At 47.2% G+C, this 19,122-nt stretch overlaps 1 protein-coding gene across 1 annotated transcript in view; it reads left to right on the top strand.

Moving 5' to 3' along the window:
• Positions 1-19,122, top strand: part of PODXL (podocalyxin like) — a 92,402-nt gene that overhangs the window by 13,730 nt on the left and 59,550 nt on the right. The window contains exons 2-3 of the mRNA XM_038378989.2: positions 9,183-9,227; positions 10,967-11,011. Of these exons, the coding sequence (XP_038234917.1) occupies positions 9,183-9,227; positions 10,967-11,011 (90 nt within the window). The remainder of the gene's footprint in view (positions 1-9,182; positions 9,228-10,966; positions 11,012-19,122) is intronic.

The following is a 19,122-nucleotide window of genomic DNA, read 5'->3' as shown; positions in this document are numbered from 1 at the left end:
TTGGGGCTCCATTGTGCGAAAAGCTGTACAATCGCATACAGAACAGACGTGATGCTGCTCTGTATGGCTACAAGCCAAGAGAGCTCCAGTTCTGTGTCGCAGATGCTGGTGACAGCTTGGTGACAGTACTTCAGGGTGCAAAGAGAGGGCAAATGAATTATAAAAATTATCTCTGTGCCACTTACTGTAAAACGCAGCACTCAAACCGCCTGGAGCAGGGGAGGCACGCGATAATGAGTTGGAAGGGGTGTCTTTATTTCCAGGAGCTGGCAGTCAGCGTGCCGGAACATCTGCTTCTAGATGCACATCCATAATAAAGCATCTGTTGAAAGAGAACTCGCTGTAATGCTAACTGATCTCACTTTGTTCCCTTAAATTTCAATTTGGCTTTCAGGGCCTATCAATTTGTGTGTAATTAATCTCCAAGAAGAGATGGCCTCTATATAATTCCAGCCCTCTGCTACTTTTGGTAGATGCTATGGGTTTGAATTTCCCCTCACAGAGGTGTAATTCCACCGACTCCCTGGGAGTTTGTTTATTGCAGCCGAAGCGACAGTGGAATTCGGCCTGTGTTTTAAGTGCATCACTTTATGTTGGGGAGAAGATGTGTCCTCTAGTCATAGAATCATAGGATTGGAAGGGACCTTGAGAGGTCATCTAGTCCAGTCCCCTGCATTCATGGCAGGACTAAGTATTATGTAGACCATTCCTGACAGGTGTTTGTCTAACCTGCTCTTAAAAATCCCCAATGATGGAGATTCCACAACCTCCCTAGGCAATTTATTCCAGTGCTTAACCACACTGACAGGAAGTTTTTCCTACAGTCCAACCTAAACTGCAATTGCTGCAATTTAAGCCCCTTGCTTCTTGTCCTGTCCTCAGAGGTTAAGAACCACAATTTTTCTCCCTCCTCCATGTAACAACCTTTTATGTACTTGAAAACTGTCATGTCCCCTTTTGTCTTTTCCAGACGAAACAAACCGATTTTTTTTCAATCTTTCCTCATAGGTTATGTTGTCTAGATCTTTAATCACTTTTGTTACTCTTCTCTGGACTTCTTCCAGTTTGTCCACAGCTTTCCTGAAATGTGGTACACAGAACTGGACACAATACTTCACCTGAAACCTAATCAGTGCAGAGTAGAGAGGAAGAATTATTTCTCGTGTCTTACAACACTCCTCCTAATACATCCCAGAATGATGATTGCTTTTTTTGCAACAGTGTTACACTGTTGACTCATATTAAGCCTTTGGTCCACTATAACCCCAAGATCCCTTTCCACAGGACTCCTTCTTAGGCAGTCATTTCCCATTTTGTATGTGTGCAACTGGTTGTTCCTTCCTAAATGAAGTACTTTGCATTTGTCCTTATTGAATTTCATGCATTTCATGCCAACTCTTGTGATTTTATTGCAAGCGTCATAATTTAGTGTTTTTTCTTAAAGCCTATCTTCTGGAATCATAGTACTGCAGGAGAAGCACAACTTTCATTTAAAATTGAGTTTCTAGCCCTCATGATTGCAGAGCAAAGCTTGAAAATGTGAAGCAAGGTTGCCCTTACGTTTGAAAAAAACAGAAAGCAAATAAAAAGAATTCGGTATTTTTTTTTTAAATTGCATGATTTTTAAGCCAATCTTGTGATTTTTGAATGTTTGAGATTGACAATACTGCATGCAGTACTTCCCGATGGCTGGCTTTTACCCTCTGTGCACTTAGTGCGTTTATCGCTCTCATGACAATTGCAAAGCTTGTAAATGAATTGCTCCGTCAAATAACCAAAAGCAAGTGAGCCACGTTGTTTTTCCTCTGAAAAAAGAACAATTGACCACAGGGAGCCTCATGAGGGTAGTGAGTGTGCGCAAAATCTTCGTGCGATGCAGTTATGTGTCTAATTTGCATGCACCATGGCTGATTGCATACCAAGGAAAACCCAGATTGCATTCTGGGAGGTGACTGCGTTGCTGATTCAAATGGCAACACTCTTTCCATGCGAGGATTGCAAGGTAATTTATAAACATTAGTGAATTGATCCTTGCATTATGTCTGCATGTAAATAAAAATTATTGTCCCCATTTTACAGATGGGCAAACAGGCATAGATCGGGGACATGACCTACTTAAAATCCCACAGTGAGTAAGAGGCAGGAGTAGAATGCAAAACAGCTAGCTTCCAGCCCCCTGCTCTAATCACTGAACCCCACTACCAGCCCTATATATCAGAATGTTTTCTTCTAGACCCCCACTCTCATTGACTAATTCCTTTAATATGTGTTGGTTCATTTTCATGAAACAGGTAAATGCAATACATTTGGCTTCCCTGGCACAAATCTTGTCTGACCCAGGAACAAGTCGGAGGAGTGAAGCAATGAGGTCTAGTAGTCTGAACCATGGACTAGAAGCAAAGAGCTCCTGGGTTCTATCACTGGCTCCTTGTGTGGCCTTAGTCAAATAACGCAACATCTCTGGACAAGTCAGAGTAAGCTCTTTGTTTCTCAGTTTCCCAAACTGTAAACTGGGGATAATAATGCTTGCTCACTTTTCCATGGTGGTGCTGGAGGGATTAGGCAGTTCAAGTTTGTATTGTGCTCTGACAATGTTAATGATGATCTAATTGTCCCAGTTCTCACAAGCTCAAGGGGCTCTTGTTGTTCTGGGAGAGGTTCACTGGTATTTCATGAGTTGTTGTACAATTAAGCAAGGGGCGATAGACTGGTTTAGAAGCCATAGTAAGACCTGGATTTTCAGGGCCTCCACTGTTCCTGCCGATTTACCCCTGTACAGAGTGACGGCAAAGTGGACGGAGAATTCTTCCTGTCTGGGTTGGTAGCACCTCACATCCAGCTTGCACAGATGTAAATGGGGGTGCGAGGCAGTGGAGCATCAGACATTTTGAAGTGTGCCCTCCTCTCATTTATGCTGGTGTGAATCATGAGTGACTTAGTCAAGTTGGTAGAATTACGTTAGCATAAACATTTGCGTACTAGTAACTCCCATTGAGATCAGTGGGGGGCGTCTTGTATCTTGCAGTGTGACAATCAGGCCTATAATAAAGGGCCAAATGCTGCATTCCAAGTTGATTTCATCGGGTTGAACAGAGGAGGGAACTTGGCCTAAAGTTATTAACAAGATTTGCCCTTTTGCCATTGTTTAGAGGCATATTAAGTCTGTGCATGAGTTATTTTCACAATTTAGCAGGCAGGCCATTTTTCAGGGGACTGATTTAAGTGGCTTCTGCGCTACGGGGTCCACATACACCTTGATGAATAGCAAATTACTGGTTTCTGAATGGCTTAACAGAAAGGAGCCTTAAATAAATAAATTAAATTATATATAGGCAGAAGTGTTTTGAGAAACTATCATCTGAAGACTTTCTCTTTGAAGCATAACAGCAGGGAGTTTTCCCCTGGGTCTGGAGTGCGGGAGTATGGGGTGAGCAAGCCCAATGTGTATCCAAATGAGGGGCAATTTAGGAACTTTAAATAATGTGACCTCAGTATTTTTGTTAGTGACAAAGGCAAATGGATTGTTTTAAGGGTGGCCACTGTGTGTTGTCTATAACATTATCAAGCCTATGTAGGCCTTGTCTAGACAAAGAAGTACCAGTATAGGGAAATCAGTACAACTCCTCTAGCCTGGATGCAATTATTGGGGTTGCCAACCCTCCCAGTTTTGCTGGGAGTCTCCCATAACTGGGCTCTATCTTCCGGAGGCTACTGAAGCCAAACTAGGAGATTTTAGGCCACTAAAAGTCCAGCGGGACAGCAGAGCTCAGGCAGACTCCTGGCTGCCCTGACTCTGTGCCACTCCCAAAAGTGGTCAGCAGGTCCCTGCAGCACCTGGGGCTGGGTCAGGGGATTCTGTGTGCTGCCCCCCCACCCCAGTGCCGACTCCACAGCTCCTGCAGGCAGGGGCAGCATGCAGAGCGCCCTCCCATCCCTCGGGGTCACAGGGATGTGCCAGCTGCTTCTGGGAGCGGCGCGGGGCCAGGGCAGGCAGGGAGCCTGCCTTAGCCCCACTGCCCCGCTGACTGGGAGCCGCCTGAGGTAAGCACTGCATGGACGGAGCCCACACCCTTCACCCCCTCGTGCACCCCAGCTCCAGCCCTGAGCCCCCTCCTGGAGCCCAAACCCACTCCTGCACCCCAACCCCCTGTCCAAGCGCCGAGTTCCTTCCCACGCCCGAGCTCCCTCCCGTACCCAAACTCCCTCCCAGAGCCTGCACCCCTCACCTCCTCCTACACCCCAACCCCCTGCCCCAGCCCTGAAACCCCCCTGCACCCAAACTCCCTCCCAGAGCCTACACCCCTGCCCCAGCCCAGTGAAAGTGAGTGAGGGTGGGGGAGAGCCAGCAATGGAGGAAGGGGGATGGAGTGAGTAGGGCGGGGCCTCAGAGAAGGGGTGGGGCAAGGGCATTTGGTTTTGTGTGATTAGACAGTTGGCAACTCTAGCAGCTGTGCTGGTATAAAAGTCCTTAAAGTGCTCTAGCTAGTCTCCTATGAGAAGGGGAATAAGTTATATCCGGATAAGGCACCCTTGTATTTGTGTAACTGCATGTGCGCCAGGGAGTTTGTACTGCTGGCAGTGTAACTGTATCAGTAAAAATTCACACCTCTAATCAAAATAGTTAGACTGGTACAGGCCTTCTATTAAGTTAAAGGCCCACTATTAATATGAGCCTTACATATTATGTGCTGATGTGAATGGTGCTGGGATTTGATTGTATTATTTAATGATGTGGTGGGGCACCTGACACCTATCAAAAGCTTTTTAAAAATATTATTATTTAAACCTAAATGAAAATGCACCTGACCCCTGTGATCACCGAAATGGGTGAAAGAATGTGTAAAATGGCATTGACTTTGATCCTGTTTATTTCCCTTTTGTGCTTTGTCATCACTAGGATTTTACCTGGGGTCAGTTAGTTTGAGTGAAGAAAACATCTGATTTTTCTGGTGAAGAAGCAGCAGCATCTCACTGATATCAAGGGTACATGAGTACATAGATCAGTGTTTCCCAGAGTGTAGAGAGGGGTGTTCAAAGAACCATCTGGGGGCATGGCAAACTGGCAGTGAAAGGTTCCTCCATGTTACCCAGCTTGTCTGGTAGAGAGGTGGGGTGGGGCAGTTGGTTTTGTTTTCTTGAAGGGTGGCACAGCTTGTCAAAGTTTCTCAAATGCTGATCTAGATAGCTGTGGCCAGAGTCACCACTGCCTTGCATTGTAAAACCGTACCAGATCAGATAGCACGGATGTAAATGACGACACAAGATGTAAGGCAGCAGAGAATCGGACTCAGGTGGGAGGCCTCCCTCGAAAAACACAGCTGCTGCAGGAAATGATGCTGAGTATTCAGCAGATGCCACGCTTCCCTCTGAGGCCGTATTAAATGCGTGCTCTGATGTGGTGTGAGGGATCATGGCCATGCTGGCAGTTCAGTAACGGTGCATTCTGCTAGTTTCTGAACCTGGGCCATAGCATGAGTTGGGGCCACCCTGCTGGAGGTGCTATATCTTCCAGTATAAAACAGAGGCCTGCTTACTTGCGGTCCTGTGGAGCAGGCATGGCATCCTAGCCAAAGCCCAGTTTGGCAAGTACATTCCCTTAAATTGTTCCTGCCTGGGAGCGTGTCTAGTGGCTAGAGTAGCACAGTATGGAGTCAGGACTCAAATCACTTAACCTCTCTGTCCCTTGGTTTCCCCATCAGTAAAACTGGGGTAAGAATAATACTTAACTACTTCTCCGAGGTGCTGTGAGGCTCTGTTAACTTTGGTAAAGTGTGTTGGGAGCGTCTGATGAAAGGGGCTTCAGTTATTTGTGCTGGGCTGCACATGCGTGGTGCTCAAGGTGTGGAGTGACTCAAGCTACATAGGACTGCAACAAAACATGGGAGGAACAGAACCTGGCCTTGTGTTTTGTGTGAGCTGTGAAAGAAGGAATCTCACCCTGTTTGGTGACCCGAATTATTGTTCCGAATGCTCTCTTCTGCACATTCTGTAATTTCCTGCACATACAGGAATTAACGTGAGCCCACGCTGCAGTGACTAATGAATGTTGCTGGCAGCAAACAAAGGCAGAAAGTGGTGTGTGTGTGTGTGTGAGAGAGAGAGAGAGAGTGTGAGTAGTATTACTTATACCAGTGGTTCTCAAACTTTTTTTACTGGTGACCCCTTTCACATAGCAAGCCTCTGAGTGCAACCCCCCTTATAAATTAAAAACACGTTTTTATATATTTAACACAATTATAAATGCTGGAGGCAAAGTGGGGTTTGGGGTGGAGGCTGACAGCTTGCGACCCCCCCCCATGTAATAGCCTTGTGACACCTTGAGGGGTCCCGACCTCCAGTTTGAGATCCCCTCACTTATATTCTTCTGCCCACCTGTGTGACAGCTTCTGACAGGAGAATACTTTTAGTCTTTCCCGGGACTGCTGTCTAGTCATAGTTCCAGAAAAGAAAAGGCAGCCAGTGTGAGAGATGCCTGCACCATTTGAACCAATGATGGCCCTTCCTTTATCGAAAAGTCTGCAGAATCTAATAAAAAATAGACTTTTTAAAAATCATTCTGTAGAACATAGAATACTATATCCCTGCTTTGGAATTCTATAGGATGGTTCAAAAAGCCTTATCGAGAGATCTCCTCTGTTCAATTCTATAGGTTGGTTGAAGTAATTTCTATAGAATCCAATGAAATGGCTATATAATCCTATTAGTTTCCCTATTAACGAAATTTTATTAGCCAGACTGTGAAGCCCTTCCTCTTGCTGGTGAGCTAGTAGTAAAGGGCATCAGAATCTGACCTTCCATAAAGGCCTCTCCCTTCTCTTCCTATAACAAAGTAATCTTGTCATATCCTATCTGCTGAGCATACTCCTGATAGTTTGATACATGGATGGGACATTGCAACAGTGACAGCTATGACGTGACCACAGATTTGGTACAATTTCAACACAGAGTCCAAACTCAGAGTCTCTGTGACCAGAGAGCATTCTCTTTCTCCTGGAATCTGAAGAATGTAGACAGTTTACTCCCAATGAAGCTAGGGAAAATTTTAGGGTTTTTTAATGCTTGTCACTTCAGCATTTAGTGTTCCAAATGCCCTGGATCTGTAGTTGATCTCACGTATGGGTGGAATGATGTTTAAAGAAGAGAGAAGGCGTTTTTCCTATGTCTACCTTAGATTACCAGTGCTGTGTAGGAGGTGGGAGGCACCTTTCAAAGGAAATGTCTTTATTATGCAGTCAACTGCTCAAAGCAGTCTTCTCCAACATAGTTGTGTACTTCTTCCCCCCCCACCAGTAATTATTGGATTGAGGTCCTACAGCCTCGCTAGCACTGAAAGATATTCTAGCGATTGCATCAGCACAGGATCCTGGCCTTCTGCCTATGCAAAGTCGTGTCAACTCCTTATTAAAGTCATTGCATGTTGGCCCAGCAGCTTGAGTCTTGCCCATTTGTGCTAGCTGATCTTGAAGTTGCTACAGCACTTACTTCTGGCTCGTTTGCAGGCCAACTCCTGCAGGCCTTACTCAGTTTCGTTCTCGGGCAAAGCTACCATTAGGAAGCTTCCCAGATGACTGACTTCCCAATGGGCGTGTTGCCTGAGTAAGGAGTTCAAGATTTGGCCTTCAGTCTCCCATCGCACATCAAGGCCCCTTCTGTGGGGAACACGGACCTAAGGATCAGGCTCGCTTGCTTGTAGCTTAGATGGAGAGGCCTTAGCTATGGGCTGTGCAGGTGATCATGTAGGGCACCACATCCGAGGAACCAGCCCTGAATGAATGGCTCTTCTCTGGCTGTTGAGCTTCTGCCCACTCGGTCTCCCCCTCCGAAACAGGTGTTCTCCCGGTTGCTGCATGCTGTTGTATGACGGGCTTCTCTTGGGCTTAGCTTCATCCCAGAATCCCTTGCATGATGGCTGCTGTGGTGGTTCCTCTGAAGCACAGGTTTAACCAATGCACAGGAACAATGGGACAACTCAGCGGAAACGGAGCTATCCTTTTGGAGGAGGAAGTGGCCCAGGGAGAGGAAGGGGAGGTTGGGAGGGAGTGGGGTACAGGGGTTGGTGGAAGATGTACCATCATTCCTGTCACTGCCCGGGATGCTGCTACACGTGCGGTCCATCCTGACCTTAGGTGGAGCAATTAGAGAAGCTGTCCATAGGGGACTGGCATTCTCTCTCAACTGCCAAAAAATGCTACACCGTTGTCACTCTGTGTGTGGGGCTGGGGCCTAGCATGGTGGGAAGAAATGCATGTAGGAAAGAGAATCGTTTACACTACCGGTGAGAAAACGTAGGCCCTGATCTTCGAAGGCATTTAAGTACTTCACTCCCACTGAAATCACTGGGCGTCAGGCACCTAAATACCTTTGAGGACCTAGGCCCTAGTTCCTTTGTCCTGCCAGCTGGGAAGTTTGTCCCTTGGTGGGTGACTGCTACGTATAATCAAGTAGTCAGTCTGAGGGCTGGTCTATATTGCACAGTTAGGTCGACATAAGGCAGCTTATGTCAACCTAATTATGTCACAATTCACAAGGTTGCTCAGCTCCGGGTGGGGGAGGGGCTGAGTAGTCAGGCAGCTGGACCCCCACTCCCCAAGGGTGAGAAGCCCCGGACGGCTTTCCCTGGCTCCCATCTGGGAACAGGGAAGGGAGAAGCCCCGGGTGGGGAATGGGGATCAGCCCACTGGGAGCCTGTGGGGCAGCCTGGCTCCCCGCAGGGAGCTGCCAGCAGAGTTGAGAGACCGGGCTTTCGGAACATAAGAACAGCCACACTGGGTCAGACCAAAGGTCCATCCAGCCCAGTATCCTGTCTTCCAACAGTGACCAATGCCAGGTGCCCCAAAGGGAGTGAACCTAACAGGTAATGATCAAGTGATCTCTGATCAAGTAATCAGCTCCCCATACTTTCCCCTCTTGTAAGGATTTTTTAGGGAGCCTATCTGACCAGAAGACTTCGTGGAGCCTTACAGTATATCTCCCGTTGGGTCCCCCCTTAAGCCCATCTATCAGAGCTGGAATAAAAGAAACCACCACACGGAAATGAACTCACAATAACTTGTTATTTACTAAAGGAGAAGGAAGGAAGGGGAGGGGGCTGGATTAAGGACCCTGGAGATTTGGAATACTAACGTATACACATGTGCGGACACACACTCAATAAAGCAAAGGTGTTTTTCTGCCTCCTTCAGGTACTGCCGGTAACGAGGCTGCAGAATCTGATGGATCAAAGGAAGGTAAGTAACCCTATCTCAGACCCACCCTATCCCTCGCTGCGTCGTCTATGGGAGAGTGTCGGATCTAACTAACCGGATATAGTCCGAGAGTGCATGTCTGCTCCCGAAAAGAAAATGACTAATAAACCCCAAGATGACAACTTCGGTGAGTGGCTACTGCTGGCCAGTAACCAATGTGGAAGGTGTACTACCCCACAGAGAGCGAGCTTTTAGACACCTGAGCCCCAAAGATTCCAGCGCTCAAGAGCCCCTGCCTCCTCCATTCGTTTGTACAGAAACCCGTTACTTAGCAAGAACTGATTCCCACTCTTTTCACTTTCCTGCCTTTTGCCCAGAATAGGGGAACAAGAAACAGTCACAACGTGGAAGTCACCTTGTTCTTATCCAGACCAAGATGGCCACCTAATAAACAAAGCCCTAAAATCCAGCTGGGTGTGTGCCTTCCCAAGAATTTGCCAGGGCTTTAATTAACACTCTTAGGTGGGTGGAAGTGCTCCTGGTGAGGACATGCACCACCCACCCAAGGAGGGTAGAGTGGACATTCACCAATGCAGTAATTACTGCAATGGCTATAAGTTGACGTAATATAGGTCACATGATATTTCTAGCGTAGACAAACCCTAAGCTTAAGACAAGGCACAGCACCTCATCAGTGTCGGCAATGGAAAGGGGGGAACTTTTCATTCCGCTGATCAGATCAGAAACAGAGATTATTGTTACCTGATCCGTTTTTTTGCAACAAACAAACGTTCATGTCCGACAAGCTACGCTTTGGCTTTCCATTACCAGTGAGAAAGACATAGGCTTTGATCCTCGAAGGCATTTAGGTACTTCACTCCCACTGAAATTACTGGGCGTGAAGCACCTAAATACCTTTGAGGACCTAGGCCCTAGTTCCTTTGTTCTGCCAGCTGCAAAGTTTGTCCCTTGGTGGATGACTGCTACGTATAATCAAGTAGTCAGACTGAGGGCTTGTCTACATTGCACAGTTAGGTCGACATAAGGCAGCTTATGTCAACCTAATTATGTCACAATTCACAAGGGTGCTCAGCTCCAGGTGGGGGAGGGGCTGAGTAGCCAGGCAGCTGGATTCCACTCCCCAAGGTTGTGAAGCCCCAGGCGACTTCCCCTGGCTCCAGTCTGAGAACGGGGAAGGGAGAAGCCCTGGGTGGGGAATGAGGAGCAGCCCACTGGGAGCCTGTGGGGCAACCTGGCTCCCCTCAAGGAGCTGCAAGGAGCTCCCCACGCTGCCCCTCTTGTAAGGATTTTTTAGGGAGCCTATCTGACCAGAAGACTTCGGGGAGCCTTACAATATACCTCCCGCTGAGTCCCCCCTTAAGCCCATCTATCAGAGCTGGAATAAAAGAGACCACCACACGGATATGAACTTACAATAATACTTTATTTACTGGTTTCAGAGTAGCAGCTGTGTTAGTCTGTATTCGCAAAAAGAAAAGGAGTACTTGTGGCACCTTAGAAACTAACAAATTTATTAGAGCATAAGCTTTCGTGAGCTACAGCATCTGATGAAGTGAGCTGTAGCTCACAAAAGCTTATGCTCTAATAAATTTGTTAGTCTCTAAGGTGCCACAAGTACTCCTTTTCACTTTATTTACTAAGGGAGAAGGAAGGGGAAGGGAGGGGGCTAGATTAAGGACCCTGGAGATTTGGAATATAAACATATTCACGTGCACATACACACACTGAATAAAGCAAAGATGTTTTTCTATCTCTTTCAGGTACTGCCGGTGGTGAGGCTGCAGAATCCGGTGGATCAAAGAAAGGTAAGTAACTCTATCTCAGACCCACACTATCCCTCACTGTGTCATCTATCGGTGAGTGTCAGATCTAAGTAACCGGATCTAGTCTGAGAGTGCACGTCTACCCAAGGAGAGTAGAGTGGACATGCACTACTGCAGTAATTACTGCGATGGCTGTAAATTGACCTAATATAGATTGCATTATATTTCTAGTGTACACAAACCCTAAGTTTAAGACCAGGCACAGCTCCTCATCAGTGTTGGCAATGGAGGGGGTGGGGCTTTTCATTTCACTGATCAGATCAGAAAAAAAGATTATGGTTACCTGATCTTGTTTTTGCAACAAGCAAATGTGCATGTCCGACGAGCTACGCGTCAGCTTTGGTTAATGTATTCAGTCGTGACTGTGTCTGATCTTGTAAGCAGCGTCGGGGCAAGGAAACCCCAGCCTATACAGGAAGTGGTGTGAATGATTCAAGAGATGACATCGCTAGACAGCCAGTGCCCCAGCGTGCTGCTAAGAGGGCTGTATGCCACTGAAAGTGTTGTCTTTCAGATGGGACATGAAACCCAAGCCCTGACTGTTTGTGATCATTAAAGATCTTAAGGCACTGTCTGCAAGAGAAGGAACGTTGGTCTTGCTCCAATTTAATATGGATCATTACATTCTGCCTCCCTGATTTCCCCTACAGTTTCAATTGTACCTGGTATTCTTCTTTACTTCCAGTCCTAAACTGTTAAACAGCTGCCTTGCTCTACCTCAGGTACCTTTATTTCACGAACTCCTGTTTACACATCTCCTTCTGGAGGACAGATACTATAGAATGCTAAGAGATTATTTCTTTTATCTGTTGTTTTTGCTCTTGGTATGGCTCCTTTCAGCAGTAGCATCACCATTACCAACCATTGCTTTCAGTAGTAGTAGCGGTGGTGTTGCCGCTTTCAGTAGTGTTGTTACACAGAGTACTAGGAGTAACAATCTCAGGGAAAAAACAAAAAAAGGTCTCTGCAATCAGAATTTCAGCCCAGAAGCTGGCTGGTCCTTGAGAATGCCAGTTAATTAGAAATAGTTCTGGAACAGCCATGCAAAAAGAATGCCAGCTATTTGCTTTTTATTTGTGTTAGAGTGGAGCAGACGCAATAGGATTTCTGCCCTCTGTTTTGTTTTTTCTATGATTGCTTTCTCTGTTTGCTCATCCTCTTCGCATGTGTGATGGGACAACTCCAATCCAATTAGGAAGGGGGCTCATTAATGAGGGGTTGCAGCAATGCAAAGCCATAAGCTGATTTTCTCTTGAGCATGCTTAGGGGTCTATGTGCTAGGAAGAGTGGGTCCAGCTGGTCTTTTTTAGAGAAGGTTCCCTCATGATCCAGCTCAGATCAGCAATCTTGGGGCACTGACTTCCAGGGCTTATCTCTGTCAAGAGCCTAACGACAGAGGTCTGTGGCAGAAATAAACTGGAGTAATAGTAATAGGATGAAATTTAATAGTGAGAAGTGTAAGGTTATGCATTTAGGGATTAATAACAAGAATTTTAGTTATAAGTTGGGGACGCATCAATTAGAAGTAACAGAAGAGGAGAAGGACCTTGGAGTATTGGTTGATCATAGGATGACTATGAGCTGCCAATGTGATATGGCTGTGAAAAAAGCTAATGCGGTTTTGGGATGCATCAGGAGAGGTATTTCCAGTAAGGATAAGGAGGTTTTAATACCATTATACAAGGCACTGGTGAGACCTCACCTAGAATACTGTGTGCAGTTCTGGTCTCCCATGTTTAAAAAGGATGAATTCAAACTGGAGCAGGTACAGAGAAGGGCTATTAGGATGATCCGAGGAATGGAAAACTTGTCTTATGAAAGGAGACTTAAGGAGCTTGGCTTATTTAGCCTAACTAAAAGAAGGGTGAGGGGAGATATGATTGCTCTCTATAAATATATCAGAGGGATAAATACAGGAGAGGGAGAGGAATTATTTAAGCTCAGCACCAATGTGGACACAAGAACAAATGGGTATAAACTGGCCACCAGGAAGTTTAGACTTGAAATTAGATGGAGGTTTCTAACCATCAGAGGAGTGAAGTTTTGGAATAGCCTTCCAAGGGAAGCAGTGGGGGCAAAAGATCTATCTGGCTTTAAGATTCTACTCGATAAGTTTATGGAGGAGATGGTATGATGGGATAATGTGATTTTTGGTAAGTATTTGATCTTTAAATATTCAGGGTAAATAGGACTAATCCCCTGAGATGGGATATTAGATGGATGGGATCTGAGTTACCCAGGAAAGAATTTTCTGTAGTATGTGGCTGGCGAATCTTGCCCATATGCTCAGGGTTTAGCTGATCGCCATATTTGGGATCGGGAAGGAATTTTCCTTCAGGGCAGATTGGAGAGGCCCTGGAGGTTTTTCGCCTTCCTCTGTAGCATGGGGCATGGGTGATATGAGGGAGGCTTCTCTGCTCCTTGAAGTCTTTAAACCACGATTTGAGGACTTCAATAGCTCAGACATAGGTGAGGTTTTTTGTAGGAGTGGGTGGGTGAGATTCTGTGGCCTGCGCTGTGCAGGAGGTCGGACTAGATGATCAGAATGGTCCCTTCTGACCATAGTATCTATGAATCTATAAATATCTCTGTTAGCAGCTGTGTGAACGGGGAAGTGACTGTAAACCTTTGCAAGCTAATTTACCTTAAGGCCATGTTTGTTGTAATTTTTATTATTATTATTTCATTCCCATCCTGCAGTTTGACCCTTCTGTGATCACTGCGGTGGGGAACAGATTTCCATGCTTTCAGAAACATCTGTACAGCTTGAACAGATGTGCGTGTACCCTGTCAAACAAACCATGTCCCTGGACAAAGAATACCAGTGAATAATGGTGCTTTGGATTTCTGCAATGCCTTCCGTCTGAAGAACTCTAAGTGCTAAATATCAAAGAAGGGTACCCTCACAACCCTGAGGCAGGTTGAGGTATTATAAGGCTTCTGATTTTCAGTTTTAACTGATAAACACCAATAAAACACCTGTGTTATATATATATATATATAAAAAAATTGATGTTTATCCAATAAATACTGGAAAAACACTGGAAAGGGGTACTTGTATCTAAGGACTTGTCTACTCAGAGCAGTAATGTGGACTATGAGGATGTGATTTCTAAAGCACATTAACATGTTGCACACTAACTTGTCCATGTAGACCTTGCTGGTGCACGCTAAAGGTTCCCTAGTGTGCTTGAATGTAGCAGGCTTTGAAACAGTTCAAGTGCACTAGGGAACGTGACGGAGATTATTTTGTACAGCAGTGGTCACCAACCGGTCGATCCTAGAGGATCTCCCAGTTGATTGCGATCTCTGGCAGCAGTGCAGTAAGACTCCCTGCCTACCCCGGCCCCACACCGCTTCCGGAAGCGGCCACTACTGAAAGAGCTGCGGGGGCGGTGCTTGCAGAGAGGGGCAGTGTGGGGAGCCAGGTGCTCCCCGCCCTCCCCACCCCAGGGGCTGCAGGGACGCGTTGGCCCCTTCCGGGAGTGGTGTGGGGCCAGGGTAGGCAGGGAGCCTGCCTTAGCCTTGCTGTGTCTGCCGCCGACCGGGAGCCACCGGAGGTAAGTGCTGCCTGGCAGGAGGCTGCACTCCAACTCTTATCCCTGAGCCCCCTCCTGGAGCCAGCACCCCATATCCCCTTCTGCATTCCGAACCCCCTCCTGCACCCCAGTCCTGACCCCCCTCCCAGAGCCAGGACCATACCCCATCCTGTACCCCAATCCCCTGCCCCAGCCCTGACTCCTCCCCCCCGAGCCAGCACCCTGTACCCCCTTCTGCACTCCAACACTCTGCCCCAGCCCGGAGACCCCTCCTGCACCCAAACTCCCTGACCCAGGCTCATCCTGGAGCCCCCTCTCACACTGTGAACCCCCCAGCCCAGAGCTTGCACCCCCTCCCAAAGCTAGGGTGACCAGATGTCCCGATTTTATAGGGACAGTCCCAATATTTGGGGCTTTGTCTTATATAGGTGCCTATGACCCCTTCACCTCCTGTCCCAATTTTTTCACAGTTGCTGTCTGGTCACCCTACCTGAACCCCAACCCGGTGAAAGTGTGTGAAGGTGGGGGAGAGAGAGCGCAACTGAGGGGAGATGGAGTGAGTGGGGCAGGGTAGATCCTGAGTTGCCCTGAGATACAAAAAGTGATCTTGGGTGTACAGTATATACTACTGTAACGAGTGTAATGTGTGTGATCGACATTACTCATTACAGTACGTACAAAGAGAGAGCTCCAAAAAGCTCCAATTTTTGGACATCTACATAAAACTCAAAGATTACTAAAAAAAGCCCTGAAAAATGAAATGAATAAACCCCTAGAAACAGACGCCCTAGGTATTACTAGCTCCATTTTATAGATGAAGAAACTGAGGCACAGAGAGGGGGTAGTGCCTGAGATCACAGAGGAAGTTATTGGCAGAGCCAGGAACAGAACTCCACTCTCCAGTTGTGGTTTAGCTACAAGGCCATCCTCTCCTGTTAAGGACCAGGACCAGCAAGGTATAAAATAAGGTGTTGCGCAGATAGCTAGGCAGGCTGGATTCCTGCATTTAACCCCAGAACAGGCAGAGCACCGGCAAGCCTCCCTAGACGAGAATGTCCTGCTAATAAGCTATAACTTTGACGCTCTGCCTCTGGGTGCATGGGGTCCGTGGGCAGCTAATTGTCAAGATCCAATTCAGTTTGGGCCCCATCTGGTGAGTCTGCCAACAAGAGGCTCAAGGAGAGCCAAACATGCTGGTGGTTTGATGATAGAGGCAGCTCAGTCTCCCCAACAATTGAGACCAACAAACTGATTTCCTGTATGGGCTACCGCTAAACAGTTGTCCGATGGTAACAGCTTTTGGTCCCAGCTGAGCTGACTTGACCTGGCTTTGAGCCAACATCCTGTGGGTAAAAGGCTCCATGTCCCATTGCCAGTTATCTGAGACATAAAGGCCAAGTTTGTCCCTAGTATAACTCTGTTGACACCCATGGAATTACACCAACGGGGAACTTGGTCTATCAAGCTTCCCGTGTTTATGATGTATGACCTCGCTACGTTTCCTGACCTCTCGCTTCTGGCCCACTCACTTCTGCTTCATTTGCGGAAGTATATTGAAGCACTTCCTCTGGCAATGAAGGAATTTACCATCTGCTGCAGTGAAAGAGTCCAACTCTAACTTTAGGTGGGGAAATCCCACTTGTTTGAATCACAACTTGCTAGTTTCAGTCTAGAGCTTAATGCATAGATGCAAAGAAGTCCTAGTGGCTGACAGTCTCAGTAGAGAGACGAAGTAGACATAACTGTTACTCTGTCTTACAACAGTGAGGCCCGTTTAGTGGGTGGCTGGGGCAGTGGGTGAGGTGTGTGTATGTCTGTCCATAGACAGGCAGCCCCTGTCTCCTAGGCTGGGTCAGTCCCCAGCGGCGTGAAATTTATTTACAAAATAAAATCAGAAGCTGGGCTGCGCTTGACAACCGCCACGTTGAGCAAGCATTGTCTGAAACCACTTCTTGGCTTGGGCAAGGGATGCACGACACAGACGCTAAGAAAGGGAGACATTTAGCTTAAAAGGCTTTTACAGGACTTAGCGTGTGCAGTGGAGGGCTCTGGGGGTGGGCTGATGACTTAGTGTCGGGCAGACGACTTCAGCTAGTATAAAGAATAATTCCAACTCCCAACCCTCTCCCAGAACTCAAATCTCAACTTCTTTGGAGGCCTGAAAATATATTTCCTTCTTCCTCCTGTCTCCCCATGAACCTCTGTCTGCTTCCCCATGGGAAAGGACATGGAAGAGACATTGTCTTTTGAGAGGTGGTCATGCAGTGCCATGATGGTCTATTTATTGATTGATTAGAAGATGGGAGTAGGCGAACTGGGCTTTATTCCCAGCTCTGCCACCAACCTGTTGGCTGATCTGGGGCAAGTCATTTCTTCTCTCTGTACCTGTTTCCTCTCTCACTCTTTGTCTTGTTTAGTTAGAGTGTAAGCTCTTCAGGGGCAGATACGATTTCAGTGAGTTTGTACAGTGTCCAGCACCGTGGGCCCTGATCTCAGCTGGGTGTTTGGTGCTATTGTAATAAGACTCCATTTTTGGTGCCTCCATTTTTTGCACATGGTTTGGGACCTTTGAGGCCTGATTTAGAGTGTGTGCACAGGAACTCCAGTTGGAGTCTGTGGCAATTTTTGCCTGAGGAACAATTTCACGATGTGGCGCTTTTATAGTAAGCGGTACAGATACGTTTTGGTGTCTTCCCGAGCATCTGAATGATTAGATCCTTGGCAGAAAGTATGAATATTTCAGGGTTGTCCCAAAACTTACTCCATGCTCCATCCTGCCATTCTTGGGTCAGGGAAGACGGTTTTCTGCATTGTCTTTTATCTTAAAGTGCTACAGAATCTGCGGCAACAAAGCGTGTATTGGTTTGGTGATGAATCACTTGCCTGTGTAGCGGCAGAGATGAGATGTGTGCACAGAACCCAGCTTTACCAATGCACCCCACTCCTGACCAGTAGCACGGGGATGCTACCCAAAGGTAGCCAGAGTTGAGGGGCACCTCACCACAGCCTGCCCTGAGTGTGACAGCGTCTTGTCTGCGCCTGCTGCGGATCAGCTCTCTGAGACCAACAGCCCGTGACAGCACAAGCAGTGCTTTCCTGGCCTTTGCGGGGCCTCGCTCTCTCTGGGCAGATACACCCCTCTAGGACTCAGAGCGCTCCCTGCCGCGTCCAGTCCCTTTCCCACTGAACACTCACAGAATTACCAGGCCCGCTGTTCCCAAAGGAACAGTACGCACTAGCTTGAAAGATTCAACTCTGAACCAGCACTTTGCTTAACACCACAGCACTGAGAGACATTTATAGTGAAAACAAGAATGCATTTATTGTCAAAGAGCAGTTTCAAGTGACAGTGAGGAAGAATATTGGAAACAAAAGGTTACATATAAAACCAAACCATAAGCATGCTTTCTAGAGACTGCATTTAAATTCCTTTAGCCAGGAGGTAAACTTGTGTCACCCAAAGTTCTCCAACATTTTCAACCCAGGCTGGTTGAGACTTTCCTGAATGCAAATGTGCTGTCTGTTTACTTCCTAGGTACAGGAACCCAGGGAGTCTTCTTGCTTCTAAAAATACCTGCAAAGTTCACTGTCATTAATCACCGATAACCCCCGCCCCTCCCCCCCATGGCTTGTTCTTTCCTGTGTGCTCCTTTCCTATTGACCTCTCCTCTCTTTGTTAACATTTAACTTCATATGTAAATGGCTCTCCATTGTGTCATCTTACAAGGCTTAACTTGCATCCTGACACAGAGAGACATATTTCTTATCTCCTGTCTGGAGAAACTGATCTAAGCCCTGCTTTTCATTCACATGCTTAAGAACACAGTTTTTTCTGGTACAGATACATCGCTCCTTACGTAGCACCCATACGCACGTTTCACAGTGATACTGGGTCACAAACGCACTGGCTATTCCAGAGCACTGCCAATATCCCATGCTCTGACCAGTAGCACTCCCTGTAATTCCAGTCTTAGCTCCACCCGGCATTGCTAATGCAGCATGCGCCTGCCTAGTGGTACGCTGTCTTATTCCAGCCGTGGGCCCTTATGCAGCCTGGCCCGTGCACCGGCCTGCAGCCCCCTTCGCTGCTATCCCAGCCCAGCATTCCTTCAGGAAATATGCAGACATACTGTGTCAACATTTCACTGTCGTGCCGAATGGTGGGAACCAGACAGTAAGGTCCCCGGAGCGGAATTGTTTAGATACTTTCTTAAAGCCCGACTCCCCTGTGGCTGTGAGCAGCAGCCAGGTTCATGAGCCAGCTCTTGAGAGGAACCTGGGCGTGGAGTTGGCAAACTGGCCAACTTCTCTAAAAGAAAGATGGTGATAGTTAATCTTGGGCGAGGGGAGGATGTGCCCCTTCATTTCCCCTCCTCTTTCCTTTGTCCTCTCTGTCCCCCACCCCACGCTGCCCACATAGCATTCCTCCTACGGCCCCATATCAGGGTGCGAAGGAGAGGACTTTAGGGGGCAGGGCGAGAAGAGAAGCACTGAGGATCCTCTAGTGCTGACCCTACACGCCCTTATAGAAGGCTCCAGAATTGCCTTGGTAGG

This window comes from Dermochelys coriacea, chromosome 1 (assembly GCF_009764565.3).
Source record: "Dermochelys coriacea isolate rDerCor1 chromosome 1, rDerCor1.pri.v4, whole genome shotgun sequence".
NCBI classification, from domain to species: Eukaryota; Metazoa; Chordata; order Testudines; family Dermochelyidae; genus Dermochelys; species Dermochelys coriacea.
This window is presented reverse-complemented; position numbering and strand designations above follow the sequence as displayed.